The following is a 27681-nucleotide window of genomic DNA, read 5'->3' as shown; positions in this document are numbered from 1 at the left end:
CCTTTTCAAGTCATGCTTATAATTAGGAGCATAATTATAAAAAAAATGACTCAAAATTTAAGTTATCAATTTTGTTTCAAGATTTTTAGAAAATAAAATGATATGATTTTGTTTTTTTAAATGAAAATATATTATTTTGATAAAAAAATTTCTGGTTTTAAATAAAACATGCTACAAGTTAAAATTTAAATTATTAAATTGAATTGTCAAGCTAAACCAAATTTTATAACTGCAATTAATAGCTAATAAGAAGGTTAAAACTAATTTTTATCTAGAAAAGAAAAACTAGGAATTGAATTTACTCAAAAAAAAAATTAAAACAACACTAATTAGCATCTATTGTAGGTTGCAACACTTTAATTCATGAAAGAAATCAGATTCCACCATAATTAAAGCTCAAATACAATACATATAAAACAATATGTTCTTCACATGTTTACAATTGCTATTTTTTTTTAATTAACAAGACGACAATTCCTCCTAACTTCACCATTAAAACCTGTAAGAGGGCCATCTTAACTATAGACTTGGCAAAATGCTCATAGAATAGGCTCTCATCTTCAGCATTTCTCTTAACCAACTGAATAGTCTTGCCATCCTTTCCTGTATAAATCACTTCATCATAAGTGAGAAGCCCTTTGCCCCAAAGTAAGAGCTTGAAGTGAGAGTTATCGAATTCTGCTGGAGAGGCCAAGTCCAAAGGAGAAAGGTTATAATCTCCACCTGATCTTGGACACACTGACTTCAGATCTAACAAAATAGTTTTTCTCTAGAGTCTGATCTGGTTAGTTATTTCCATTTTGGTTCTACAGTCTCTGCTTGAAGGTCACGCACCTTGCCACCCCAATTGTATGCCCTCCTGAAACATGGCATTTTTCAAATTAATCAAAAGATTCAGAATAATTATTAATGTGTATTTGTTCTGAAGGGATGGGAAACAGATACTAATTATAGCTGAAGGATGTGTATGTATTCTAACCTTAGAGAGTAGCAAAATTGGCCTCATTAAGGCCTTGACGCTTGAAAAATATTATGAGGTTTTGGATAGTAGAGTTGGGAGTGGGAATGTTGTTGTTTGAGCCACTCAGGCTCATAGTCTTTGTCCCTTCTTCCTAATGGGAGTTCCCAATTGGGTCCACTCCTCTGTACCATGACAACAACCAGTGTTTGTTAGTAGAAAAAGGGGTTAATAAGCCAAGGAAAGGTTAGAGAATTGGAGATTTTGCTTACTAGCACAGTTGAGGCACGAGCTGCCAAGACGAGAATGTCCGTATAAGAACAGTTTGAGAGCATGCTTCTGTTGGGAAATTCCAGAAATCAAACACACACACATTTACGTGGTTCGACAACTTGCCTACTCCATAGAGCTACTGGTTTGTATTAATCAATCAAAGAAACAATACAAACAAGGAGGAGGAGAAAACTCTTCTCAACTCAACTCTATTCACTCTAGCTCTCTCTATTTCTCTGTTCTCTGTTCTCTACGCTCTCTTTTAGCATACAAGCCTCAACTTTTCAATGTGTCTAATTATAGACTAAGCTGGGAGCAAGAGATCATGACCACCATGAACTTCTACTTTGTGCTAAGTGGGATGAGTTGTTCCCACCATGTGCTTCCATTTTGTGCTGAGTGAGAGATGAGTTGTTCCCACTAGTATATATAGTGGAGGTGGGGCATTGTTTGTCTCCATTATACTAACAGCTTCTTCCAACTTAGAATTGATTTCATCAACCACTTCAAATCCTCAAAGGGAATTCTTGTTTGGTGTTGAATTCTTCGCACTCACGATCTTCAAGGATAAACTGAAGTTGTGTTGGTCTTCAAGGATAAAAGATAATTTCATTGTTTGTCTCCAAGTGGGAGATTGTTAGTATAATGGAGACAAACAATGCCCCACCTCCACTATATACTAGTGGGAACAACTCATCTCCTACTTAGCACAAAGTGGAAGTTCATGGTGGCCATGATCTCTTGCTCCCAGCTTAGTCTATAATTAGACACATTGAAGAGCTGAGGCTTGTATGTTAGAAGAGAGCGTAGAGAACAGAGAAATAGAGAGAGCTAAAGTGAGTAGAGTTGAGTTGAGAAGAGTTTTCTCCTTCTTCTTATTTGTATTGTTTCTTTGATTGATTAATACAAACTAGTAGCTCCGTGGAGTAGGCAAGTTGCCAAACCACCTAAATATGTGTGTGTTTGATTTTCTGCTTTAGTAGAGGTAATAATATATGCAAATCTTGTGGCCATATATAAGGTGTTGGTTTTCTTTCCACGAGCCAAAACCATGGCTCCCTTCGATACCTTCTACATACCTCTAGAAAAAAGGATTGAATGACCATTATCGTCAAGTTGTCCAACAGAGATCAGCTTCTTCTTTAATCCAGGAACATGCTTTACATTTTATAAGTTCCATATAGATCCATTCATTGTCTTGATTTGCACATCTCATATACTCACAATATCCATTGGTTATCTATTGGCCAGATAGACTACACCGTGATTTCCAGCAACATAGTTTTGCATCATTTCATGGTGTGGTGTACAGTGGAATGAAACACTAGAATCAAGAATCCAATCATCAATTGGACTTTGTACAGCAAGAATCAAAGCATTTTGTACCTCATCTGTGGTAGCGTTCGCAGAATCAGCTTCAGGTTTTTTCGATTTTGTGTAACTCCTCATGTAATGCCTAGGTTTGCCACAATTCCAACATTCAACCTGCTTTCTGGGTCCAAACTTGCTTTTACTTCTGTATCTTGATTTTGATTTGTCTTTGGATAAGCCTCTATCTTGTCTCCTCTCTTGAGTGTTGATGTTGAGAGTTGAACCTGAACTTGAACTTTCATCTGAGTCTTTCCTTCGCACTTCTTCAGCCAAAATCAAGTCTCGGATGTCATCATATTTCAGTTTGGATTTTCCAGCTGAGTTACTCACGGCTCTTCTCATACCTTTCCAACTACTTGAAAGTGAAGCTAGCAAGATGGATTGCACGAATCTCATCATCAAACTCAATCTCAACATATGATAATTGATTTGTGATGGTATTAAAGTTGTTGAGGTGTTGTGTAACAGAGGTGCTTTCGATCATCTTCAAGTTGAATAAATTTTTCATCAGGTGCACTTATTATTTGCTGATGGCTTTTCATACATCCCAAACAAGGCTTCCATTAATCTTGCAGTAGATTTTTCTTTTGTAACGTTGTGAGCAACTCTTCTTGATAAGGATAGCCGGATAATGCCCAAAACTTATCTATCAAGAAGTAGCCATTCTTCTTCTTGCATATTCTCTGGTTTGCTCCCCAATAAAGAAAGATGAAGTTTCTTCCCATATAGATAGTCTTCGATTTACATTTTCTAATATCCAAAATTTGTCCCATCAAATTTTTTAATTCCAGCAACCTTTATTCATCAGTCATTTTTAATAATTTTTTAATTTAAATCTACTAAATTTGACCTTACAGATGTGTCTAGAATAGTAAAAAACATTGGAAACGACTCTGAAATCACCCAAATCGGACTTTGGATGGCTCAGATCTTATCAATCAAACTTTTGGATCAATGGACGATGCAGATGAAGCCGCGTGTCAGATGCAATAAAGTTTACAGCACACCAGGATAAACCTCAAGATGATGATGTGGCTAATATGATGTGTCAGACACGTAAGCAATTGGGCCAACCATAAATGACGTGTCACAGTCGTGTGGAATTATTGATGTCGTGGCATGAGCTGACTGGTCAGATAGCGTGGCTGATGACTGTGCGGAATTGCTGCTGACTGGCTGATGACGTGGCGGGTCAACCCAGTTCAGTTGCAGGTTGTCGGGCGAAGAAGGAGCGTGTGGTGCGTGTGGGCAGTCTTGATGTCTACGCATGTTAGCGTGTGCGGGCATGAAGGACGTCGGTTCTTCGTTGGAGTTTCACCATGGGATGTATATCTTCTTCACCTACAATGTGGTATGTATAAAAACACGTTTTGAGAACTTTTATTTCTAGGTTTGGATCAAACGCCTCTTTTTCAAGAATAAGCTCTAATACCAGTTGTTGGGAAATTCCAAAAATCAAACACACACACATTTACATGGTTCGGCAACTTGTCTACTCCACAAAGCTACTGGTTTGTATTAATCAATCAAAGAAACAATACAAATAAGGAGGAGGAGAAAACTCTTCTCAACTCAACTCTACTCACTCTAGCTCTCTCTATTTCTCTGTTCTCTGTTCTCTACGCTCTCTTCTAGCACACAAGCCTCAGCTCTTCAATGTGTCTAATTATAGACTAAGCTGGGAGCAAGAGATCATGGCCACCATGAACTTCCACTTTGTGCTAAGTGGGATGAGTTGTTCCCACCATGTGCTTCCATTTTGTGTTGAGTGGGAGATGAGTTGTTCCCACTAGTATATATAGTAAAGGTAGGGCATTGTTTGTCTCCATTATACTAACAACTTCTTCCAACTTAGCCTTGATGTCATCAACCACTTCAAATCCTCAAAGGAATTCTTGTTTGGTGTTGAATTCTTCTCACTCACGATCTTTGAACTATCGTCTAACAATAATGATGCATCACAGCCCTGCCTGATCAATAACATGACAATTTAATAAAGTAACAAAGTGCTTATAAATTTGTTCAAGGCCATATGATACGAAAATTTCAAAGAAAAGGTAACAGATTGTGTAAAACGAGGAGGAGCAGAAGGAGAAGAATGAATGAATGCAGCCTTAGCAAAGAGGCAGCCATCCGGGAGTCCTTTGCAATAGCTTTTCTTAACACTGACATAACAGTGTCATTTGCTTGGTGGCATGAAAACTGATAAAACTCAGTGAACAGACCAAACGAGCCACCGCCAAAAGGACCACCCCAGCCAAAACCAGGATGAGCTAGCAACGTTGTTGATGAGAGGAGAAAAATAGTGACAATGAAACTAAATTTCACTTTACAGAAAGCCAATGATATAAGAGGAATTTCCTTTCGGCTATTATGCTCAAGCGCTCATGGGCATGGCTATGTCCCTGGCGGCTGGCCCTTGGGTAGTTGGGTTACAGAAATACCATTAGTCCATTCCAGAAAAATGACAACCACAGGGATCTCAAATCCTCAAAGCTCATCAAATATTAGTAAGATGACTAATTAAAAAATTACTATTAGTGGATTAGCTTGTGCTTTATAGAACTACAATCTACAACGTTTTGACCCTTTCAGACGCAGCACCCCTTGATAATAACATTTTAATCTTTTCTCACGGCATGTCCAAGTCATCCAACACGTTCTACTTGTATGCTTAGCCCATGAGTTGAGAGCTTATACAGCGATATGGAGACGCAGATTTCCATTTTGGAGTTGCAATACTACTCATTAAGGCAGCAGCCCAACATGGCTTACGTGCAAAATTTACTGGGTCCTCTCCGTTATCTAAATAATGCACATGCTTGTCTTGCAATGTCGAATTCATAACACAAAGAAGCACACTGCCTTCTTCGATCATCATGATTTGTTACCCTTGATAGTTTGTATGGTACAACAGACATCAGCACTTGCCGACTACAAATCATAAAAACCTTGACAATTTCAGATGTCAACAAGTAGAACTCTTCCTATACGCCGCCGCTGCTTGACGAAAGGTCAGCTCAAATTACATGAGCTGTTACTTCAGCAATGACAGTGGTTAAACATTCATGCCGAAACAGAAAACCATAGTCCTTTTCCAAATTTGTTACACTTGGGAAGATACTGAAACTTTCGTGATAGTATCATATGCTAAAGCCTTCATTGAGAGGATGAAGTGTAAAAGAAAGGATATTTAAAAAAATTGGTGGTCTCTCCCCCATAGAAACAGGAAAGAAATGACTGTCAGATGATTCATATGTACATGACAATGAATGGCATGGATAGTACTTGGAGTTCTACAAGAGCATCAAATACGCTAAAGAGTTATGATTTACACAACTATCTCATAGGAGTTAGCAACCTTGCAAAACGAAGGGGGACGGGAGCCTTGATCAATGTCCCACTTTCCTAATCAAATGAGTAGAAAGAAAAATTTACGACAAAAATAAAAAATAAGAGGATCAGTTCTCCGTAGAAGAAAATGAAAACAATCTAGAAAATACTCACAGTTCTCTCTACCATTCGAACCTGATGTATGATCTTGAGAGGCTTCCCTTTGTCAAATGGAACCAAAGCTTCTACCCATACCATAGAATCCTACAACAAATGAAAATTGTTAAGGTTTTCAAGTGCAGTTGAAACTCCAGTCCAGGTAGCAAGAATGAACAGAACTATCCGTTTTCGAAAAACACCATAATGTTTTCACCAACTCAATACCTTCAGTTTTTCCCGAACTGAATTGCATAATTCTTGTAACCCATCGCCATTCATAGCAGACACGCAAACAACATCTTGTTTTCTCTCTGCTTCCATCTTTAGTTTTTTCACATCACTGACCCTGTCAAGATGCCATAAGCAGCAGTGGCCATGATGTTATCAATACAGAGTAAACATTGCAAGAACCAAAAGTTATCTACTTGTTTCAAGTGAAAAACCATTGGAAAAGATTCCACAGGGAAAAAACATTCCCGTTCTTCATATGGAAGAAACCAAACAACACGAGCATCTCATGTGAGTAAATGCTGCCAGCTTCTGTAAGCCAGGTTGCCACAAACGTTTTGGTTTCATAAACGCAAAAAGTCTACAGTACAAATTGGAAATCAATAATTGTTTGGTTCTGCAAGAACATAATTATGCAAGCCCTAAGCAAGTTGTAACGAAGACTTTTCTTTTCCTTACTTGTTGGACTGACCTAAACCCTTCTTATAGCTGGACCCAGTGTCTCAAATAGCCGATCTTCAGCAAACAATCTGCTCCTGTTAATTGATTAAGAAGTGGTGTACTCTTTCCAGCATTTGTGTAACCAACCTAAATGAAGTCAAATGCATGACATACCTATAATGTTAGCGGTCGGTCTAAAGAACCGCCCCTGCACTCTCTGGTTTTCTTTCTGTTTTGAAAAAGAAAAGGAAGGATAGATAACAGGATGTTTTTGCGTTTTCTTACCGAAGATACTATAGGGACAGGTAACAGGTACAGAGGCACGCCTATTCCTGTACTGCTTTCTACGTTTTCTAACAGAATCTAGCTTTTTTTCTAAGAACATCAATCTAGCAGGACAAAATGCGACAGATGATCATGTCAAATAAACTGCACGCGCATTGAAAGTGTTGATTACAAAGTCCATAAGACAAATTCAGCAAATAAATTGCCAGTTCTAAATTCAAATATCACAGAAAGTGAATCTCTTCATGTTGCACAATGAGATGTTTTGTTTCTCTCCCATGCCCTTCACCCTGCCTCCTGCTTGGCGCTCAAGGTGAGTTCACATTCTAGTTAGCCGAGGTACCTGGTATTCCATTTGAGCCAATGCAACCTTGAACGACCACACAATTATCAGTGTTAATGCCCACAGTTTTCTCTTTCCAAGCTATGGGGAATGATTGTCATGTTGAACCTAATTTCTAGATTTATCATGAAAATCACAAAGCCACTTCATCTGATCTAATTTTTTCAGGCCATTAGTTAAAGCTAGGCAAGTTCAAAACTGGGTTTTACAAGTTCTGCTTGTGGCAAGTTACATGGCCTAAACAATTGCTAATAAAGCTGACAGAATTTATCCTTTTGAATTTGCTGAAACAATTCAGAAAATGCAGACACTTTAATCTTATCAGTGTGGGCCTTTAAGTTCCAAGATAAACAACAAAGTTAGGGAACCAGAGAGTGACAACTGGAGGAGGCTAAAGGAACAAAGATGGAATCATTGCTAAAGCATCCAAAGGCCCGGCCCAAACAAAAACACCTAGAATCAGTCTTATCAGCACACAAAACCACATCCACAAGCCTGTAGCTTCACTCTTTCTTTGTTTGAGGGCACAAGATGGATTTTTTATTTTCTACTTGCGCTTGAAAGATCATGATATTCAGTGTCCTTTCAACATCTCTATGCATGATTACAGCACCTAGCAAGAAAAAGCTAGATATTCCCATATGGTCACAGTCTCAGAAACAGACAATCTTAAAACTGGGAGTGTGCAAAAGATAGCCAGCTTTTTCTCTACCTTTTGCAGATGACAGTAACACAATGAACACAACAAATTTTACATATTAAAGAACTCTCCTTGTGACAAGCCAGGAGAGATAGAGAGAATTACACTGTTTTTAGCTGGAAGTACTTTTGAGTCTCCCAAAGAAATGTAACTGCAAGCATTAAAGCTGGAAGATTGATGCTCTTGCTTGTTGGTTTTTACTCGGAGAAGTTGGGGGAGGGGGACCATCTCTTGCCCTCAGCTTCTGCATCTTTACTCAACCAACTAGCTTCTCACATTTAATGAACTAGCAGAGGGTTGTCTCTTAGCATTATAGCTTTTAGGTGCTTACATTTTAGACTTGCGCATTATTTCCGAGAGAAAGTTATCACTTTCTTCAGGGAATTGTTATGCTCTAAACAAAAGTATATAGAATTCACAGACTGGTGGATTTGTAGCCTTAGACTTCTGTCATCCACTGTTTTTTATGCTTATTAAAGTTAACTGAATCCATCTTAGCTTTTAAAGGGTGGTTTGAAACTTTTACAACTAGTTCGATCAGGGCAGGCGTTAGTTGGCAAAGACTAATTAAGATGTTGGCTTGACTTGTTTTCTTCTGTTCTCACGGTCCTGTACTGTACTTTCACCAGCTCTTTTTCTCTTCATCTATTTTAAGGGTTCCACATATTGGAACTCTTTGTTTCACCTCTCGCTCTCTCTCTCCCCATTCCGAATATATATGTTCTGATGTATTCTTTCAGAAATTTGTTTTACTTGCAGTTCTGGTTTCAATTCTGCTTCTACATATTTGCACTCAACCGGGTTTCATTTGGCTTGGTATTGTTGGATCTTTTTATTTGTCAATAGTTATTCGCTTTATAATTATGAACTTCATTTGGTTGTAATCTCTTGTCATGCCTAATAATGCAGTACCTCTTTCTGGCTCTTGATTCCAGTTGCTTTATATCCAAGTTAGGACAGAATGCCACTTTAGAGCTGTAAGCCAGATCTTGTGCGAGCCTGTGACCTTCTACTTGATGATTGTTGTCTTTCTTCTTGTTATCATGAATGCATGAGAAGTTGATAACCCAAGTTGTAGTTCCTTCCAGGCTAGATATTGCCTTTTTTTGGCTTGCGAAGCCAATATTCTGGAATCAAACCTGGTATTTTGAGCTCTGACGCTTTCTTTGCTATACCATATTGACCATTTAAGTTATAGAACTCTTCTCTTGAGTTGCAAATCAATACTTCTGTGCCTTCCTACTTTACTGGTATTATGGTTTCACAAGATTCATCCTCAAATTCAGCTTCTAGCATGCTACACCAATTCATTTTCTCGGACTCCATTACTAGCCAAAACCAATTTCAAAACCAGAATTTTGATGCTTTAGTTGGCAGTAACACATTTCCTCAGTCTGATGGTGTGTTGCCTAGCATACAGTCTCTTGAGGAAAGAATGTCTAGGTCGATAGACCTTGTACAAGCTCCCTCAGTAGCGCAAGAATCCGAGATTAGCCACACAAGACACTTAATGAATCTTCTTGGAGCGGCAAATGAGACCAATCGTCAAGCTCAAAGGCTATCACTGTCTCTTGGTTCTCACATGCTTGTTCCTCAAGTTCAGTACAGGCAGAGATCCTTTAACTCGGATCTCATGAGTCCTAGTTACTTAATTCCTAGAGAAGAAGCAAGGGAAGCTTATAATCCTGGAGGTGAACAAGCAAACAACGACTATTCTCTCATTGGTAGTGGATTTCCATCATCATCAGCCTCGTTAAGTAGACGTTCTACTACTGCTTACGGAACAGAATCTTTTGCTGTTGCTATAGAGAATTCAAGGTATTTAAAGCCTGCTCAGTCCCTACTAGAAGAAACCGTGCATGTAAGTTGCAAGGCAGTTGAAATTAGCAATGAAAAATATGTCCGAAGGTTAATTCGTTGTAGAGGTTCTCTTGGACTTTCTTCTGAATTAAAAGCAGAACTGTGGGGAAATGGGTTTGTGCAAGCTGAGAAACACGAAGTCCAGCTTAAAATTGCAAAGCTTATAGCATTGTTGGAGGAGGTGAGTCCAAACAGTATTGAGTGCATATTCTCTGTCAGCAGGTTAATAATGAGGTATCTTGTTGATTTCAGGTTGAGGGAAGATACGAGAAATACTACCATCAAATGGAAGAAGTGGTATCATCATTTGAGGAGATGGCAGGTTTAGGAGCTGCCAAATCTTACACAGCTCTAGCGCTCCAAGCCATGTCCAAGCACTTCTGCAACTTAAGAGATGCCATAGTGTCCCAGATCAATGAGACAAGAAGAAAATTCTCTCAAGATTTACCAAGAACCAGCTCAGGATTGTCACCACTTAGCTTTTTTGATAAAGAGACCAAACATAATCGGATGTCTCTTCAACAGCTTGGAATGACGCAAAGCCAAAGGCAAGCATGGAGACCCATCAGAGGATTGCCAGAGACTTCTGTAGCCATCCTTCGCTCTTGGCTTTTTGAACACTTCTTGCATCCGTAAGTCCTTTAAAATCAGTGATAAGTCCATGGTGATCATCCTCTCATTAAAATTTAAATCTGTGATTTACCGACTTCGTTATTCACACACAGGTATCCAAATGAATCTGAGAAGCTAATGTTAGCATCGCAGACAGGCTTGACAAAGAATCAAGTAAGTTTAATTTTGCTTTATCTTCCATTAAAATGTTGCTTTCTTTACGGTTTAGCTCGACACTGATAAAGTTGTGGGCGAACATTGTTGTTTTAGGTCTCAAACTGGTTCATAAATGCTCGAGTCCGGCTATGGAAGCCTATGATAGAAGAAATGTACAAAGTGGAGTTCGCAGATTCTTCTGAAGACTCGAACCCCTTGCCTGGCAGTTCTTTCATAACAACGGAAGGTGTAACAGATCATTCAGAAGACTGAAGGAATAGGTTGATAGCTAAATTAATTCCTTCTTCAAGTTGTGCTTCGTTGTTTCTTTCATGCAATAGACAATTAACATCTTTTGTAATCATTCATCCTAGGCAATTAAAACTGAAATATCTGAGAACAGCCTGGAGCTGTGATGTGATTTTCAGGGAAAGCACAAGCTGCCATGGGCCTGGAGCATATCTTGTACAACTAACACCAGTGTTTAAGCTACTTAACTTTTCATGATTATTTTCTATCACTGTTTAGAAAAATTTGTAACAGTAACATGTCCAAGCAAGCAAATCCTAAACAGTTTGATGCGCATTGATCACCGCATTACTTCTTCAATATTAGGGGTTGAAATGTTAAACAGAACACCTAGAAATCTTGAAACAGTAGCATACGAAATAGGGTTTCTAGTGGCTAAACCCAGCCCACAGACCAAATGCGAAAAAGGCCTAAAGGGTCCAAATGCCCCGTCCTATTCTCCTACCGGTGCTCTCCACCCATTCGAAGCTGATGCCTCCAAGTATTACTATAGCGTTGGCAACATGTTTCCTATGTTGAAACCAAAGCGTAGCCCCGTCAAAGAGCTTAGAAAGTTCCCATTCATGCATGCATTGTATGTGGAATTATTACCACATTTAAGTGGGTTTTTCGGGGGGAGAACGGCAAATTTAGGACTCCTGACATAGAATTCTAAAATTACTATTGTGGAGAAACCAAGAGCATGTGTTCTGCTCGCATTGGCATGCACTCAGAACCGAAATCCAAAACAAACTGTTATCTGACCATTTATCTGCCGAGAAACGAGCAGCACTTGCAGATAAATATGCTCCATTCGAGACTATAGATCACCAATCACTGTTATTAAATTGTACCAAAACTAGAGGAAAAAATTATGTTTTTTTTTTAAAAAAATCTTTGTATCATCTTCATGTTTTCTTTTCATGATAAATATGATTTTTTTAGTCTACTGGCCACCTGACTCTTGACATAAAATGCGAGGTCATTAAAGCTTAAAAACACAAAACCTTAATCAAACATGAAACTCATCTGAGCATGCATACATGACTCGAATATAAATTACAAACCACAAAACTCATCTTCAAAAGAGACGAAATTTACCTTTCTCTTCTTTACTCTTCACTATGCAAACACACTTAACATAATCTCGAAAATTACGATTAATTTTCTCAATCTTTCAGTTTATCCATTAGAGTGTGTTTGGTATTGCGGTAGCTGTTGTGGTTGTGGTTTGAAAAAAGTTGTTTTATAAAAAGTACTTTTAGTTGTGGTTGGTTTGAAAAAATAGGTGTTTGGTTAAAACTGTGGTTGAAATTGAAGTTGAAGAAAAAGTAGTTTAATGTGTTTGGTTAAGAATGTTTTTGAAATTGAGGTTATAAAATAATTTTAAAAAATATATATTAATATTGATGGTTTTTAATTTAAATACTGTGGATTTAACTATTGCGGTAACATCATGAAATAAATCATATTTTATATATAAAAAAATTTATTGTTCTATTAAACTATCTACAATTCCATTACGTATAAAATTCATCCGACAAGAACTACAATTTTCATAATTTTTTAGCGTGTAATAAAATTAGATAAAATATTATCATGTATAAAATTCACTCCAAACTAGTTTTTTTTAAAATGTTAAAAAAAAACTTAACACACTAAAAAGAAAAAAAAAAGTGTCCACGTAGTGCAAGAGAATTGCACTGTTCACTATTTTAAGTGAACAGTGCAATTCTCTTGCACTGTTCACATGAACAGTGCATCACTTGCACTGTTCACGTTAATTGCACTGTTCAATGAACAGTGCAATTAACGTGAACAGTGGAAAAAAGTAAGAAATGGCTGCTTCTCCTTTCGTGCGTTGCTAACGCAGAAATTCAGTGGGGCATAGTGAACAGTAAACCAATTTTTTTCTTAGCCAAACAGCTGCGAACTGCGTTTTAAATAAAACGCAGCCGCAACCATAGAGCCAAACGGGCTCTTAGTCTCGGAAAAAAAACTTTGAGCTTGTTTGGCAGTGTGGTTGCGAGTGTTTTTCAAATAACTTTTTGTGTCAAAATGCATGTCAATGATATTTTTTTATTTTTTAAAAATTATTTTTAACATCAGCACATCAAAACAATCCAAAACATACAAATCATATTAAATTTTAACAAAAAAAAATCAAATTTTTTAAAAACACAGGTTGAATCGCGTTCCCAAACATGCTCTTAATACTTGTATGATTCCACGCTCATCAGGTCATATTTGACAGGAAAAAAAAGAAAATAATTATATAAATTTTTTTAAAAAAATGTTCGACCGAGAAATGGCACCAGGACAAAAAACATTAATAAAAGGATTAAAATAATACAAAACCCATCATCTGGGGACCAAATACAACATTACTCCCACTCCATAACGAGACAAAGTAGATTTCATGAATTTGGCCTCACATTTATAAACGACAACACACACAGACAGACACTCCTCTCTCTCTCTCTCTCTCTCTCTCTCTGAGGAAAAACATGACAAGCAGCTCCGCTCTGTCACGCAAGGTCCTCGTCCTTTCTATAAATCTCTACCCACACGCAAATTATATATGCTTATTTTATGCCCTAATCTCGATTGTTTCCTTTTTCCTTGACTTTTCTTGCGTAGGCTTTAAGCAAGATCGCTTGCAACAGGCTGCAAAAAGAGCTCGCAGAATGGCAACTCAATCCTCCTTCAGGCTTCAAGCATAAAGTCACTGATAATCTCCAACGGTACCGTTTTAATCACGAATTTGATTGGTTTTGCTTTAATTGGGGGGTTTTTTTATATATATAATTCTGGTTAATTTGGGATTATTTGTGGTGTAAAAGATGGGTGATTGAAGTGAATGGAGCCGCAGGGACTCTGTATGCGAATGAAACTTATCAGCTTCAAGTTGATTTCCCTGAACATTACCCTATGGAAGCACCACAGGTTAGTGATTTGTTCCATTTCTTTTTAATTTTTAATTTTTATTTTTTCTATTTTATGTGAATTGGTTATTTGAGAATAATTGTGCTTAATTATTCATGATTTTATTTATGAATTTATTTTGTTAAATTGATGGAACAGGTGATTTTTGCCCCGCCGGCTCCTCTGCATCCTCACATCTACAGCAATGGACATATCTGTTTAGGTAATTGACTGCTTCATGGTAGAGTGATATTTATTTAGTTAAATTGCATGACATCATTCTCCTTTTTGCTTGTTGTGTAAGTTTATTGTTATTTTTTGAGTGGATGATAGCCCTAAGGCTAGAGATTCTGACTACGTTGCGTTGTGTATGAATCGAAGATAGATTGAGTTGGATTCTCAAGGTTTTATAACTGAGCTTTCGCTCCAAGCTTTTAGAGTATACCTCCTTAGGTTTTGGCTCTGGTTGTAAGGTCTATTAGGTGCTTCTGTACAAAGAAGTTTGTCATGTTCTTCGAAGATTCTTTTGTATTCCATGCTGTTGTTTTGATATTCTTTGAATAAGGGCTTTGTTTCAAGGGGATTTTGAAGTGGTGGTGGTTGTCTTAGGCTAGCAGGATTGAAGCATTGCATCTTGCTTTATTTGGCAAATGAGTTTTGTTTGAAACAATGGTGTGCAATGGTAGCTCGTAAATCATTGATATGTGGAAGGTTGGTTGTGGAACTGGGAAACAAAATTTACTCTGTCTGCATCTTAATTTACTCAGTTTACTTGCATGTTATGCCGGACAATAGAAGCTAAAAACAAATGTGAAATATAAAGCAAATCTTCTATTTGTTTGGTTCTCTGTTGTATTGTTTTCAACTTGCAAAGAAGTTATAAAGTGAACGATATATTTAACGTTATCCTATTAACCAAGTGGACTATATTTGGGCTTTGCTGGTTGTAAATATTATGCACATGGAAGGGTGGGGTTTGTGCATTGTTGCCCGGAGACTCGCTATAATTTTCATCTTCAGAAGACACTCCATGAAAATAATATTACTAGTCTTTTCATTTGCTTCCCTTCTTTGACCAAGGGTACAGTGGTCAGTTGTGCCTTGAACAGGTGCGATGAATATTTTTGTTATTTGTTCTTGGTTCTTGCAGACATACTGTATGATTCATGGTCCCCGGCTATGACTGTTAGTTCTATCTGTATCAGCATTCTCTCTATGTTATCGAGCTCAACGGTGAAGGTTAGTTTCAAAATTATTGAGATTTTAAAGTTGTTTTGTTTGCTCTACCTGTTCTATCAAGCACTCATATATATACACTGTTATGGTTTGCAGCAACGTCCTGCTGACAACGATCGTTATGTGAAGAACTGTAGGAGTGGCCGATCTCCCAAGGAGACAAGATGGTGGTTCCATGATGACAAGGTTTAATTCCATTATGTATCTGTCATCTGTGTATAACAAGGCTATAAGTTCCATTTATCATGGATGATGTGGAACGGGGCCTGGCAAGGCTTGGAGCCGCCATAGCTCTGGTAACCACTTTACTTTTTTCCTTGGCCGTGAATCACGTACCTGGTATTTTTTTTCTTTGTACCTTGATGCCACCCTTAGGGGCTTGCAAGCAATATATATAATATTAATCAAGGAGAACAACTTATATGGCTTCTCCCTTTATTACTATCTTATTAGGCATTTAAGACCAAGTACAGCCGAGTCATAAGATGCCCAAAAGATACTGCATATATTCTAATGGCGTCTGATGTTTATCTTTTCCAGCAAAAACTATTAGAGATTCAATGGTAAGTATTTTTTTTAAGCCAAAAATTCCATATTGCAACTCTTTCAGAGTTTTTCAATCAAGTGCCAGATTGACACTATATTCACCTACCAGGGAATAAATGGGTGATTTTAAGCCTTTTATAAATGTATAAAGAAAGCGATGTTTGAGTCTTCTGTCCATGAACAGCCTTAGCGAAAGGGGTGATGTACAAAGGCTGATTTCAAGGAAGGTAGGCTCACCACTGCGTGGGCAATAGACTACCTCGCATTTGCTCTTTGCGTGAAAAAGGAAGCTCTTCGGTATTTGACGGTGCTTAACAGCATCATCATGCTCATCACTAGAAACAGATGGGTTATTCGTTGCCATGTTTTTTCTTTCTCGACAATCTGGCATGCCCGTCCATAAATCAGTAGGCGTAGCATACTGTAAGACGGTCAGATTTATTTAGATCAAAAGCAGTCTTAATTTACTTTAATTCGAAATGAAATTACACGAATGAGATATCGCTGTCAAGGATCGATAGCTGATACGCGCTTGCCTAGGCAGAGTGTAAATTGCATCGATATTTTGAGGATTTTGGTTAGCTTGCATTGCTGCTTCCTTCCAAATTGCAAGCGGGGACAAAGTTTGGGAAGCCATCTTTTTCTCTCCTTCAGAGGGTGTTTGATTCGTTGAGGTTTAGTTATTGGATCGGGTAGGGACCAAAACCACGTTGTGAAATGGACTGAATAAGCTTATTAACTTCTACGAAGTGGCATGAAATTGCTACATTCTAGCTTCTGAAGCTTACTTGCTGAACTGATGGATGCACAAATGAGAAGCTTTTGGATTCTTTTCTTTCTAGCAGTGGTAGCTGTTGAATTAAGAAGTGAAAAGGGGAGAAACAGCACCGCTCATACCCAAGTCAATGCCACTAGTTCTTCAAATCCTGCCAAGCTACTAGAAAGACAAAACAAGACTTCGCATCCTGAAGTTGGGCTCAGCCACAACAAAGATGGTACTAGTTTGATTCTGGGTGCTATGCCGTGGGATAGAGCTTCTTTTTTCTTCTCAACACTACAACAAAATTTGTGCGTTTTTAACATATTTTATTATAAAAAAATTAACTACAAACTAAAAAATTTATATGGATATAAATAAAATAAATCAAGAATTATATATATGTTAATAAATAATAATAAATTTGTTGATTCCAACTAAAAATCAAGTCTGAAAGCTAAGATAAAGATGTTATTTTTTAGAAGAAAAAAAGATGAAATATTTATTTTTGTTTGAAATTAGATCCCTAAAGATCTTATTTTATTTTATTAAATTGAGCATTAACCCATTGTTAAAATCTACTCTTAACATCACGAGAGTCTCATATAAAGCTAATCAAAATAAAAACATCAAATATAATCCTGACTCAATTTAATGTGAAAGGATTAAATTGTGAATAAAAAAAGTCAAGTAATAAAATAAAAAAAAAAAACATTGTGGATAGTTATTGCAACTCATAATGAATTGTGTTTTTCTCTTATATTTCATTTTCATCATTTTTTTTATATTTCTTTTATTTTGCATGATTTCAAACATTATTTCATGATTTTTTTAGAGTTAATTTGATGAACCCTAACCACAATTGATGGAAAGCAAAAGGACCAAATAAAAAAGAATATTATGAATGAAAAAAAAAAAAAGAGTTTGAAGAACCCAATAAAAAAAAGAAGGATGCAAATTTAAAAAAAAAGATTGGAGACGGTAAAAAAAGATTTGAAGTACCATATATATATAAAAGTGAAGGATACAAATAAAAAAAGGAAAAAAAAATTAAGGTGGTGTATGGTTCATATAAACAATGTTTCCACACTAGGTTCTTTAAAGTATAGTTTAGTAAAAAAAATTTGTTTTTTTTTAATTTAATATGGATATCGGTGGCCGGTATAAATAGGCTGGTTGAGGTAGGAAAGGAAAAGCAAGAGAAGGAGAAGCATGAGCAACTACCCGGTGCACAGGATGGATTTGTTTGTTTTGGATGTTTAGATGCGTCATCCTTGATTGACTTTGAATTGAAAATATGACTAATATTTTTTACACGGTGTAAGTAAGCTGTGCTTGGAATGGGAATTTTTTAAAAATTTAATATGAATATAATTTTCTTCAATCTTCAACAAGATCTCCGTTGTCGTCCAGCGGTTAGGATATCTGGCTTTCACCCAGGAGACCCGGGTTCGATTCCCGGCAACGGAATTTTTTACATTTATCCGCTGCTTAATGTGAAGTATGATTTTAGGCCCTTACTTTAGTCAGATTCGTAATGCAGCCCACAGAATTTGGGCCATAAGACTAAATATCACAACGAAAAAACAATCACTCAGGCCCATATTATCGATGCTGCTATAGGCTAGCAAGCATACTGTCATCAGAACACCGCTCTCCCTCTCTTTTTACTCTTATCTCCTGCGAGTGACAATGAAGATGATGATGATGATGCGACGGTTACCTCCAACTACGATTACTCTAACATCAGCATTTTCATGTCGTTTTACTTCTCCCAAATTCTTCCCTGACCAAATAATAATCTCCTCAAAATCAACTCCCTGTTACCCTAGAATTTCCCTCCTCGCCACTTTGTGCTCCGCCTCTCAAGTTCCTGACCCAATCATTGAACAAGACTCTTCAAAACGTGTAAGATATCACCATCACTTGATTTTCAACTCCTTTTACGACATCGTGTTTAATCAATTTTTCTGATTGCAGGGTCCTTTGAAACCTGGCTTGTATTTAGTTGGAACCCCCATTGGAAATCTCGAAGATATTACCTTGAGGTAGTTGCTGAACTTGACTAGCAGTTTTTTTATTTTTTTTTAAATTTTGTTTTATTAAAGAATACAATTATATTTTTTTTAATAAATTATTTTAAAAAATCACCAATGCAGGGCTCTTCGTGTATTAAAATCTGCTGATGTGATACTGTCAGAAGACACAAGGCATTCCGGGAAGTTACTTCGTCATTACAACATCAGAACTCCACTGGTGAGTTTTCGGTTTTCTGCGTAGCTGTTTTTTATTTTTTATTTTAGTTGTTAATTGTGTGGTTTATATTTGCAGCTGAGTTATCATAAATTTAACGAGTCTCAAAGAGAGCAACGGGTGTTAAGGAGGTTAAAAGAGGGTGAGATTGTGGTGCTGATTAGTGATGCAGGGACGCCAGGAATCAGTGATCCCGGTGCGGAATTGGTTAGCATTTTGTTAAAAAAAAATTTTAAAAATTTCATCTCTTAGCCATGTTGTAAGATAATAGTAACTGTGAATTGCTTAGTCGATTGTGTAGGATATAATGAATGCGTGTTGGGAATGTGGTTGTAGGCGAAGTTGTGCGTCGATGAAAATATTCCTGTTATTCCAATTCCAGGGCCTTGTGCGGTTGTTGCTGCGCTCTCTGCTTCAGGCTTGGATACTGATGAGTTTACATTTGGTAATTTTGTTCTAAATTTGATGCTCATATACGTTTCTGATGTTTTGCTCGCAGCATTAGGATTGTCAAAAAAAAATTAATGATATAAAATATTTTTGTAGTTGGATTTCTTTCCAAGCATGCTCCTTCCAGGAGAGAGAGGCTGACAGCTTCTGCAAATGAAGCAAGAACACAAATATTCTATGTTCCTCCGCACAAGTTTTCTCAGTTTCTCGAAGAATCTTCATTGCTTTTTGGTGACTCGAGGTAAATAAGGCTTATCATCTTTTGTTAATACAGCACTCGAGGTATACAAGGCTCATCATCGTAGTACAGCACTACTCACATTTTCTCAATTCTGTATGGATATGCAAGTTCTTACAAGTTCCCAGGGAAACACTAAAAAAAATGTAGTGGTTGTATGTTGCTGGCATTCCAGTTAGACGTGCATTATTCAGATTAAGCAGATTTCTGTGTGCTACCCTTTCATTGTGTGGCTTCATGCCTTTTGGATGCAGTGGTCCAAGTAATTGAAACAACATCCTGTTATGAGTGCACTTCATGAGGATGATGGAACTCATCTATATTCTGGACTCTGACCTTCATGGATCAAATTAATTCCATTTTTTTGTTAGATAGATAAAGATAAAGGCATCGAAAACAATAGATGGAAAATGTGAGCTGAAATGGCAGACTACAATCTACAGGTTTAAAAGTATATGAAACCTGACAAGAACTGGAAAACGACCAAGTAAATTCCTTTATTCTGTTTAGATTCCATTTTTGACACCTGCAAGACAATTTTGAGAAGCCCAGCTACAGTGAGTATCAAAATAGTCGTGGTTCAGTAAGTTGAATGATTAATTAGTGCTGGTTGTGACAGTTAATCTAATTGCATTGCAGGCGGTGTGTCATGGCTCGAGAAATGACAAAAATACATGAAGAGGTGGCTTTTTATTCTTTACTTTTTACCCGGTTTATTCTGTTCATATAGTGTTAAGAATTTGGATAGTGATGCTGATTGTGGAAACTCGAACTGAAGTTGCATCATTTTAACCAATTGTGATTAAAAATTATAATTGAGCCTCAAGTGATGATAATGCCCAATAAATTAGTTATCAGTTGACCACCAGTTTTTTGTGTCATCCTTGTTCACTGATCAAGATGAGTGTGCCTAATCAGTTTTGGCGGGGAACTCTGGGGGAGGCCAAAGTACGTTTTTTGAATCAAAAACCTAAGGGGGAGATGACACTGCTAATTGAAGGCAGGACAAATTGTTTGGTTGAAACTCCGTCAGAAGATCAGCTTGAGCATGAATTGGGAGAATTGATCTCCCGTGGGCATACTCTTTCTACGGTAATGACCCATTTGATGACCATTAAGTTTCTTCATGCAATCCATCATTGTTACATGAATTCATCTCGCACGTGAATGATTCTGAAGTTAACATAGTGGAATTCAGTTAGCTTTGATGTTTTAAAACCTGATGCACTTTTGAATTATGAGTGGTTTTCATTTGGACATAGCTGATAGAAAAAAGATGATAAGCATCGTCTTTCTTGGTTCCCAAAAGCACCTTGCTATGACCACCCCTCTTCTTCCTTAATTACCCTGTGAGAAATTGTTATGCTGGGTCCCATTTTATGTGCGGGAACAAGCGCAATGCATCGGTTATATGTAATAATCTCTTTTCATTTGCTCTTGCTTTGTTACACTGCAAGTCTGCAACCGTGGTTATGATTTGCTTTGATGTGCGTGCAGGCAGTGAAATTGGTGGCTGAAGGAGCATCAGTGAAGAGAAAAACATTATACTCGCTGGCATTGAAGAAGTTTGGGAAACAACTTGAAGCGGATGATAATTCAAATTAGCTCATGTCACTTGCATTGAAGAGATTTTGTCATCGCCTTATTGACTTCTTGAGTAGGGATGCGAGTTATAATCAACCTCCGCATTTCCCCCTTGCTTCCTGAAGTCAGCAAGCGTACCATTGTTGGAACAAATTGGAGAAAATATTTTTTTCCTCAGAAGTTGAGAGAGGGCAAAGTGAACTGCTCAGAGGTTATTGCAGGCATGATATTGAGGTCCAGGAGCAAGACTTTTTTAGCCAAGAGGGTCAAGGGAGCCGTGAACAACTTATACATGAAGGTACTTCATATTGGCCGACTTTTTGAGTGAGATTTCTTACATGTATCGGCACCTTTGTCCACCTTGCTGGCTTTTGTTTAGGTGGGAGACACTCTGCATTTTGTGGGTTCACCACCAGCTTGATTTTTTATAAACTGTTTGCTGAATAAAACTTGACCAAGACATTGATTACCAAATTGAATGAATCTGCTCTCGTGGGATAGCCCACCAGTCTATGGATTGCTAGATTGAGAAAGACGTGATTTTTCTTCCAATTTTACTCTATCCAAAAAATGATCCTACAATAATTTTCTTCTTCCATCATCCACCCTTGATTTGAGCTGTTCGGTATACGGTCCTACCATAATTTTGTTTCTGTCCTTTGCTCAGTTCTTGTAAAAGAGTTGAGTCATAAATGTCAACAGAACCAAGATTCCGATAGGTCAGAACAGTGACGAGATGTCTTTCACTGATTTCTATAGATGCAAAATATGATAGAACCATTGTGGTGATGTTAAGAACGAAGTGGCCATTACTGGGTCAATAGGGTGAACCAATGAACTGGGCTGGATGTGACTGGAACCAGCTGTGAGCTTGTATTTCGAAGCTCCAGACAAGGGGATCGGGATCACTGGCGCTGCTAAATAGCATCACATGCGCGGTCCATGATCCCTCGACCCAATCTTTATCAAGCTCAAATCTCGACCCTCAGATTTTCATTTCCTTGAAAATCAAATCATTCAACATCAACACTGTAAAAAACCCTCTTCAAGAACCCACAATATTTTTCTTTTCTTGCTATTTACTTGATAAAAGGTCGGACCGCTAATACTGCTAAAATGCTATTAATCTAGCATCATTGATGATTAAGCAAAAACTGTATGTACAAGATTATAATTTCTAGAGGTTAGTATAGTATCCCGTGTAGTGTAAGTAGACTATCCTGTGCCATCATCACCATGGAGACACCGTACTGGTAGAGGCAGAGGAGGGATTGAATATACGTTGGCCAGTTGCTAAAATACGCCGGGGATCAAATTCCATTTTCCTCTGATAAAATCGGTCCCATTTATCCCCAAAGTGGTCCATCCATTCCTCTCGTGTAGTGTAGTGAGGTAAATACTGTTTCACCTTGATCCCTGCATCATCACAGAATCTGAGGATCTTGCGGTTTTGATGAGTCAAGTACTCCAAGGACTGAGTCTCTTCACCATTATCCAATGCTGATCTTAACAACGCCACCAGATAAAACACATCCTCATCTGGTGTCACAACTGAGTTCCTTTGGTCCCACCTGCACAAGATTAAAAAAAACCCAACAGCAGTAACGTTAAGAAAGATCATCGGCATTTAGCAAACAAGAAATAATCAAGAAAGGACATCAGACTTGGATCTTTCTCGAGTGAGGGTTCAGTTTTCTTGTAATGATGTTAGTTGGGATTTGATGGTTTTGGACTAATCAATGGTTGATCCCATCAAGGCTAGGTTTTCGGAACTCAATAGACAAGAAAAATACTAAACACACTTCACAGTTTCATGCCCTATCAATCATGTCAGGTCTTGTTTAGCTCTATCCTTGCTCATTGAAGGCCTGGTAAGAGTTTGGAGGTGGACATGATACCATCCTCTCACGGGGGACCCATAACGAAGATCGCCTGACAAGAGAATCTGCCACTGGGACGATCACTACCGTCAATTTATTGGGTTCCAGTCAACAAAAGAGAAAAGGGTTTGTCAATCCTAGCTGGCCTTTAATACAAAATATTCATCTGTTTAGCTGGTTCTTTTGCATGTGGGCCACGTGTTTCGTTAAATACATATGCCACGTGTATCAGTGTGACTCAGAGGACCACCATAGTCATGGGTCTACCCGATTTTTTACCCTGTCTCTTTCCTTCCTCTTCGTCTTTTCCTTATCATCATCGTTTTCAAGTCCTCAAGAACTCGTCCGATTTGTAATTAACTAACAACATATTATTGACACAAGGAAGTATTATTGCTAAGAGTGAGGGTAATGGTAATGACAATGCCTTGTATTATTGAAGGAAGGCTGATAGCTACCCCTAACGTGAAGAGGTAATCTCTAGCTTGGCTCTAGCTAGCTAGCTAGCTAGCCAGCATTATTTGTTTTTGTCTCGTATGTATTATTGGCAGGCAAGAGGGTGGTTCAAAGCATGCTTTCTTGTACACAAAACTTAAATGTACGTTTACATGTATTCAAAAAGTATATAGTTACATGTGTTTAATTACGTGTGCGGTTGGACGACGACAACAATATGAAGACACTTGATGAGAGACTTGTCGTGATGAGAGCAACACAATGATAGTCCCATGTTGCATGCATGCAGTGCTTGTGAAAAAGATAAGAGATAAAAGATGAAATGCATGTTATGGTCCATAACTTATGGAGCACTAAAGAGCCAAGAATCACTCACTTGTTTTTGTTCATGGGGTAAATGAGGATGGGCCCACTTGTCTTGTTGTTTCCCAAAATGCCCTTGAAGACACCCCTGTCAAGGTCAGCAATCCTTGATCTGGGAACAAATAGGTTGAGCCAAGGGTGCGGCACCTCCCACAAACCCTTGGCTCTCAGCTTTAACTCGGCCCTGTGGACGCGATCCAGAAAATCAGTGTAGGGCAGATCGGTTGTGAAGACTGTTGATGGTATGAAGTTCAGGTTCTTCATCAAAGCCTCTACTTCCTGGAGCAAGTAACCACCAGACAATACTTAATTATGATTTGTTGGTGTCATTAATTATAAGAACATTAGAAAAATATAATCCAAGTACAAAAAAGAAAAGCTGCTGCTACTAGACATTGTTGCTTTTGTCAAGATAAGTTTGATTCCAATCAATTCTTAATAAGCTCAAGAAAGGAGATATTAATTGGAAGAGAATCATTTGGTGGGTGGCCGGCTTAATAATAGATTTATTAATATTTAATGCAGTAAAAAAAATAGAAAAGTAGCGTTCAATCTTAGGTTCAGACAGGACGATAGATTGCACTAGATCTCCCATGTTTTCTTGTACATGTTTTCTAGCATTTTTTATAGTAGCTAGTACGTATAAAAATACATACTCAGCAATCACAATCATATAATCTAGGAGTAGTGGGGGCAACCCTTGAGGGCAGCATATTGCTAAAAGTAGAGCAAATGTGTACAATAATACAATTGAATGACAGCGATGATAGTAGAAGGTTCTATATAATTGGAAGAAGAGATGATTAAACAAATTATTGAGAAGAAATTTAATTGGATTAGCATGCATTTCGAACCCACATTCAATGAGGACAGACCTGGTAGTTTTCTAAACCTGTTTTTTTAACTATCGTAACTAGTCTTAACAGCATGGTTAGCACCATGATATAAAAGGCATGTATCATGAGGGATAGGGGTGTAAAAAAGAAAAAAACAAAAACAAATGATCATGGGTAATATTTATATTAACTAACCCAAGTCAAGTTGTCGTCGACACAATCATAATATCAGACATGTTTGTGTTTCTAAGGAAAATAATGAGTAAGAATTTTTAAAATTCGACAATTCATTCTATTTGTTTTTTAGAATTTATTCTCTGCTTCAATTGATCTAATTGATTTATTAAGTTTAAATTATTTGTTACATTTTATAATAGGTTTTAAGCTAATTTATTAAGCCTAAATCTTAGTTACATTTAAGTCTACCTCATGAAGATTGATAATATAAATTCAATCTATAGATACTTATAGTATCAATGAAAAATTCATCTGAAAATCTAATATATTCAAAATTGGTAATATAAGTCCAATTTATAGATACATATAGTATCTATAAAAAATTTAGCTGAAGGTATAATATATTCAATTAATCCGGTCAGGTTTAAAAAATAATTAAACGGATAAGTTTATAATTTATAAAATAAACTGAGTTAAATACAATTATGAGTTAAATATATACTGATTGGAGATTGTCCAGCCACCAACTTAGGAGAAAAACATTATCAATATCTATTATTGTACTCCGCATTTAAATTAATAAGCAATGGTGCCAGTTAAGACGAGCAGCAAGGCGATCGTATTATTATTAACAAGTTCTTGCTAATAATTTTACGAGAAGTCCTGTAGCCACAAAAATATGTACGCATAGTTCTGTGGACGAATTAAAGGGATTTTACCTGATCAATGGTATCGCCAGTGGATTCATCGTAATTTTTGGTGATCTCTAAGCAGTAGAGCACACCCCCATTAGCCCCAACTGAGCTAATCTTGACAGGATTACGAGGAGAAAAGAAAGAGGACCTCCAATTGTTAATAAGCCCTTCATCAACAATAACAAATCCCTCGACATAATCGAATTTTAAGGTAGAAGGTTTTCCATGCATGGAAATGAGGTATTCTTGGTCCCCGGTAAAAGTCGAGAAGTTGGAGTACAGTACTCTTATCCACCTCACCTGCGATAAATAAAACAAAGAGAACGTGGAAAGGAAAGAAAAAGACCATGTTAGCGCCAAAAGCAAGACGTCAACAACATTGCCAGCTTTAGAACAGCCGTTTGAATGAGTTAAAAAGCTTACATGGACCCAATCTTAACTCATCAGTCATGAATAATTATACTTGCTTCTTTCGTTTTATCTTCTACTAATACTAGGAAATTTATGCAAAGTTATGTGCCCCACCGTGGAACAAAACCAAAATCTGTCACCAACGAGTGAAAAATATTGATGTTCAAAGAGAGAGAGAGAGTTATACCCTTTGAGGAGCTGGTTCAAGTGCAATTCTAGCCCTAGTGATGATTCCAAATTGCCCTAGACCACCAAGAACAGCATGGAACAGCTTTGAATTTTTTTCTTCGGAGCATGTCATGAGCTCACCTTTGCCTGATATCCAGTAGTGGAATATTAATTACATCAACATAAAACCAATTAGAACCTATCTCCCAAGATATACAATTAAGGCAGCCAAGGAAAAACCCTGAATTAATTTGTGCAAAAAATAATTATCCAAAAACAGGAAGACAACAAGAAGAAACCAGCCATGCAAGAAAGCCATGGATATTTTAAGGACCAACCTGTGACGACGTCAAGCTCATAGACATTGCTGATTTGAGGTCCATGGTTAAAAGCTTGCCCACTAATTCCACCATTAGATAAGGTACCACCTACTGAAAGATACAAATAATCTGTCCATGATTTTGGTGCTAGCCCATGCTCTAATGTACTCCTTAACACATCTATCCACAGCTCCCCTCCCCACACGTCTACATGCATCTCCTTCACAGCTACTTGTGGCTTTGCCAGGTTCCCCATCCCAAGGCGACTCCCTCTCGAGCCGCCACTCATTTCAATCACCACCCCGTTACTTGTCTGTGCCTGACCGTTTATGGAATGCCCATGACCCCTAGCCGAGACCGTGAAACCCTGAGACGAGAGGTACGCCGCTTGGACAAGCCGAGCTATGTCATCAGCGGAACCCGGGTGCAAGACTGCCATCGGTTCGGATCGGCTTATCAAGCCGAAATCAAGAGAAGCCGTTTCGACATCAAACGGATCAACGCTGAGCTGACCGTCAACCCCAAGACGAAGTAGCTCCGATGGGTCAACAGTCAACCCTACAGTCACAATCAAACGACAGATAGCGAACATTAAGAGAAGCTTAGTAGCCATTTCAAGGATTTCTTGTTTCTTTTCTTTGGTTTTCTTGTATATTACGAGTAAGAGTAATGATCCTTTATAAAGAAAAGTCAAGAAGGTGGTGGCAGTTAGAAGTAGGTGGCGGTGGTGGCGGCGGCCGAGGTGGTGGTTTCTCGATAAGGGTGAGAGGTAAAGAAAGAGAACAAAATTTGGTGCCCCTGTTTGTGGTGGTGGGGTAACGTAAGCTGGATTGCGCTTTAAAGATTTTCTAGGCCGAACATGCAAAGTTCAGATTCCCCGCTAATCCTCTCTCTGCTCTTTTTGCACGTTGCACAAAGTATTACTTCCACACACATGTAAGCATAAGAAGGTAATAATATAAGGTAATTCAACGACAGAAATATTAAATAATATTTTGATTTTAATCTCTTGTGTGTTTGTGGTAGTGCAGGTAGAGGGGGAGGGGGAGAGGGCCTGACTACTGTGTCCTTGGGACGTTTATGAGTTGTGCCTGGCATATAAGATACAGGCTCTCAATTTATAGGACAAAATGGGGTCGGGGAAGATGGAAGCGACACGTGGACGATCACGTGCGAGAGGTGAGGAGACACGTGTGGAGGAAGAGAGGAAGGCAGTATGTGGGGCCAGGTTTTTAAATAAGGGGCCCAGGTATGGATACGGAAGATCCATGTAGGGACGTAGGCAAGGGATGGTTCACGTGGTTTCAGAGACTGGACGATGTATGCAGCCAATACAAAAGATTCTCTCAACGTATCTCCTCCCTTTCTCATCTCCACAG

The 27681-nt window shown here is 37.9% G+C and overlaps 5 protein-coding genes, 1 non-coding gene and 1 pseudogene across 7 annotated transcripts; 4 read left to right on the top strand and 3 right to left on the bottom strand.

Moving 5' to 3' along the window:
* Nucleotides 1–455: 455 nt before the first annotated feature.
* LOC133694238 (peroxidase 9-like) lies at nucleotides 456–5328 on the bottom strand (annotated as a pseudogene).
* Nucleotides 5329–5778: 450 nt separating this feature from the next.
* On the bottom strand, nucleotides 5779–6457 carry LOC133694236 (uncharacterized; the record flags this gene model as incomplete). The annotated part of the gene is made up of 3 exons (XM_062115721.1): nucleotides 5779–6010; nucleotides 6110–6199; nucleotides 6320–6457. Coding segments are annotated over 3 exons (297 nt in total), but the record flags the coding sequence as incomplete, so codon positions are not given.
* A 1504-nt stretch (nucleotides 6458–7961) lies between these two features.
* Nucleotides 7962–11234, top strand: LOC133693855 (BEL1-like homeodomain protein 11). The gene is made up of 5 exons (XM_062115199.1): nucleotides 7962–10132; nucleotides 10204–10583; nucleotides 10677–10737; nucleotides 10834–11000; nucleotides 11094–11234. The coding sequence occupies exons 1-4, from the start codon at nucleotides 9347–9349 to the stop codon at nucleotides 10990–10992; spliced, it is 1386 nt and encodes a 461-aa protein (XP_061971183.1). The 5' UTR covers nucleotides 7962–9346; the 3' UTR covers nucleotides 10993–11000; nucleotides 11094–11234.
* A 2198-nt stretch (nucleotides 11235–13432) lies between these two features.
* LOC133693890 (probable ubiquitin-conjugating enzyme E2 18) lies at nucleotides 13433–15612 on the top strand. The gene is made up of 6 exons (XM_062115260.1): nucleotides 13433–13544; nucleotides 13648–13751; nucleotides 13851–13953; nucleotides 14092–14155; nucleotides 15083–15171; nucleotides 15265–15612. The coding sequence occupies exons 1-6, from the start codon at nucleotides 13515–13517 to the stop codon at nucleotides 15358–15360; spliced, it is 486 nt and encodes a 161-aa protein (XP_061971244.1). The 5' UTR covers nucleotides 13433–13514; the 3' UTR covers nucleotides 15361–15612.
* A 2257-nt stretch (nucleotides 15613–17869) lies between these two features.
* On the top strand, nucleotides 17870–17941 carry TRNAE-UUC (transfer RNA glutamic acid (anticodon UUC)). The gene has a single exon. It is a non-coding gene; the product is annotated as a tRNA-Glu (tRNA).
* A 150-nt stretch (nucleotides 17942–18091) lies between these two features.
* On the top strand, nucleotides 18092–21470 carry LOC133695008 (uncharacterized). Of its 2 annotated transcripts, none has more exons than XM_062116737.1 (9): nucleotides 18092–18379; nucleotides 18452–18519; nucleotides 18631–18727; nucleotides 18803–18920; nucleotides 19107–19169; nucleotides 19271–19415; nucleotides 20052–20094; nucleotides 20331–20504; nucleotides 20910–21470. In XM_062116737.1, the coding sequence occupies exons 1-9, from the start codon at nucleotides 18164–18166 to the stop codon at nucleotides 21015–21017; spliced, it is 1032 nt and encodes a 343-aa protein (XP_061972721.1). In that variant the 5' UTR covers nucleotides 18092–18163; the 3' UTR covers nucleotides 21018–21470. The 2 variants fall into 2 exon arrangements, with proteins under 2 accessions (XP_061972721.1, XP_061972720.1); XM_062116736.1 differs by having other exon boundaries at nucleotides 18803–18931; nucleotides 19061–19169.
* A 574-nt stretch (nucleotides 21471–22044) lies between these two features.
* Nucleotides 22045–27385, bottom strand: LOC133695007 (cytokinin dehydrogenase 5-like). Its single transcript, XM_062116735.1, has 5 exons — nucleotides 26321–27385; nucleotides 26002–26129; nucleotides 25428–25703; nucleotides 23709–23974; nucleotides 22045–22567 (listed from the first exon to the last, which is right to left on the bottom strand). The coding sequence occupies exons 1-5, from the start codon at nucleotides 26913–26915 to the stop codon at nucleotides 22228–22230; spliced, it is 1605 nt and encodes a 534-aa protein (XP_061972719.1). The 5' UTR covers nucleotides 26916–27385; the 3' UTR covers nucleotides 22045–22227.
* Nucleotides 27386–27681: the final 296 nt, after the last annotated feature.

Source organism: Populus nigra, chromosome 5 (genome assembly GCF_951802175.1).
Source record: "Populus nigra chromosome 5, ddPopNigr1.1, whole genome shotgun sequence".
Taxonomy (NCBI): Eukaryota; Viridiplantae; Streptophyta; class Magnoliopsida; order Malpighiales; family Salicaceae; genus Populus; species Populus nigra.
This window is presented reverse-complemented; position numbering and strand designations above follow the sequence as displayed.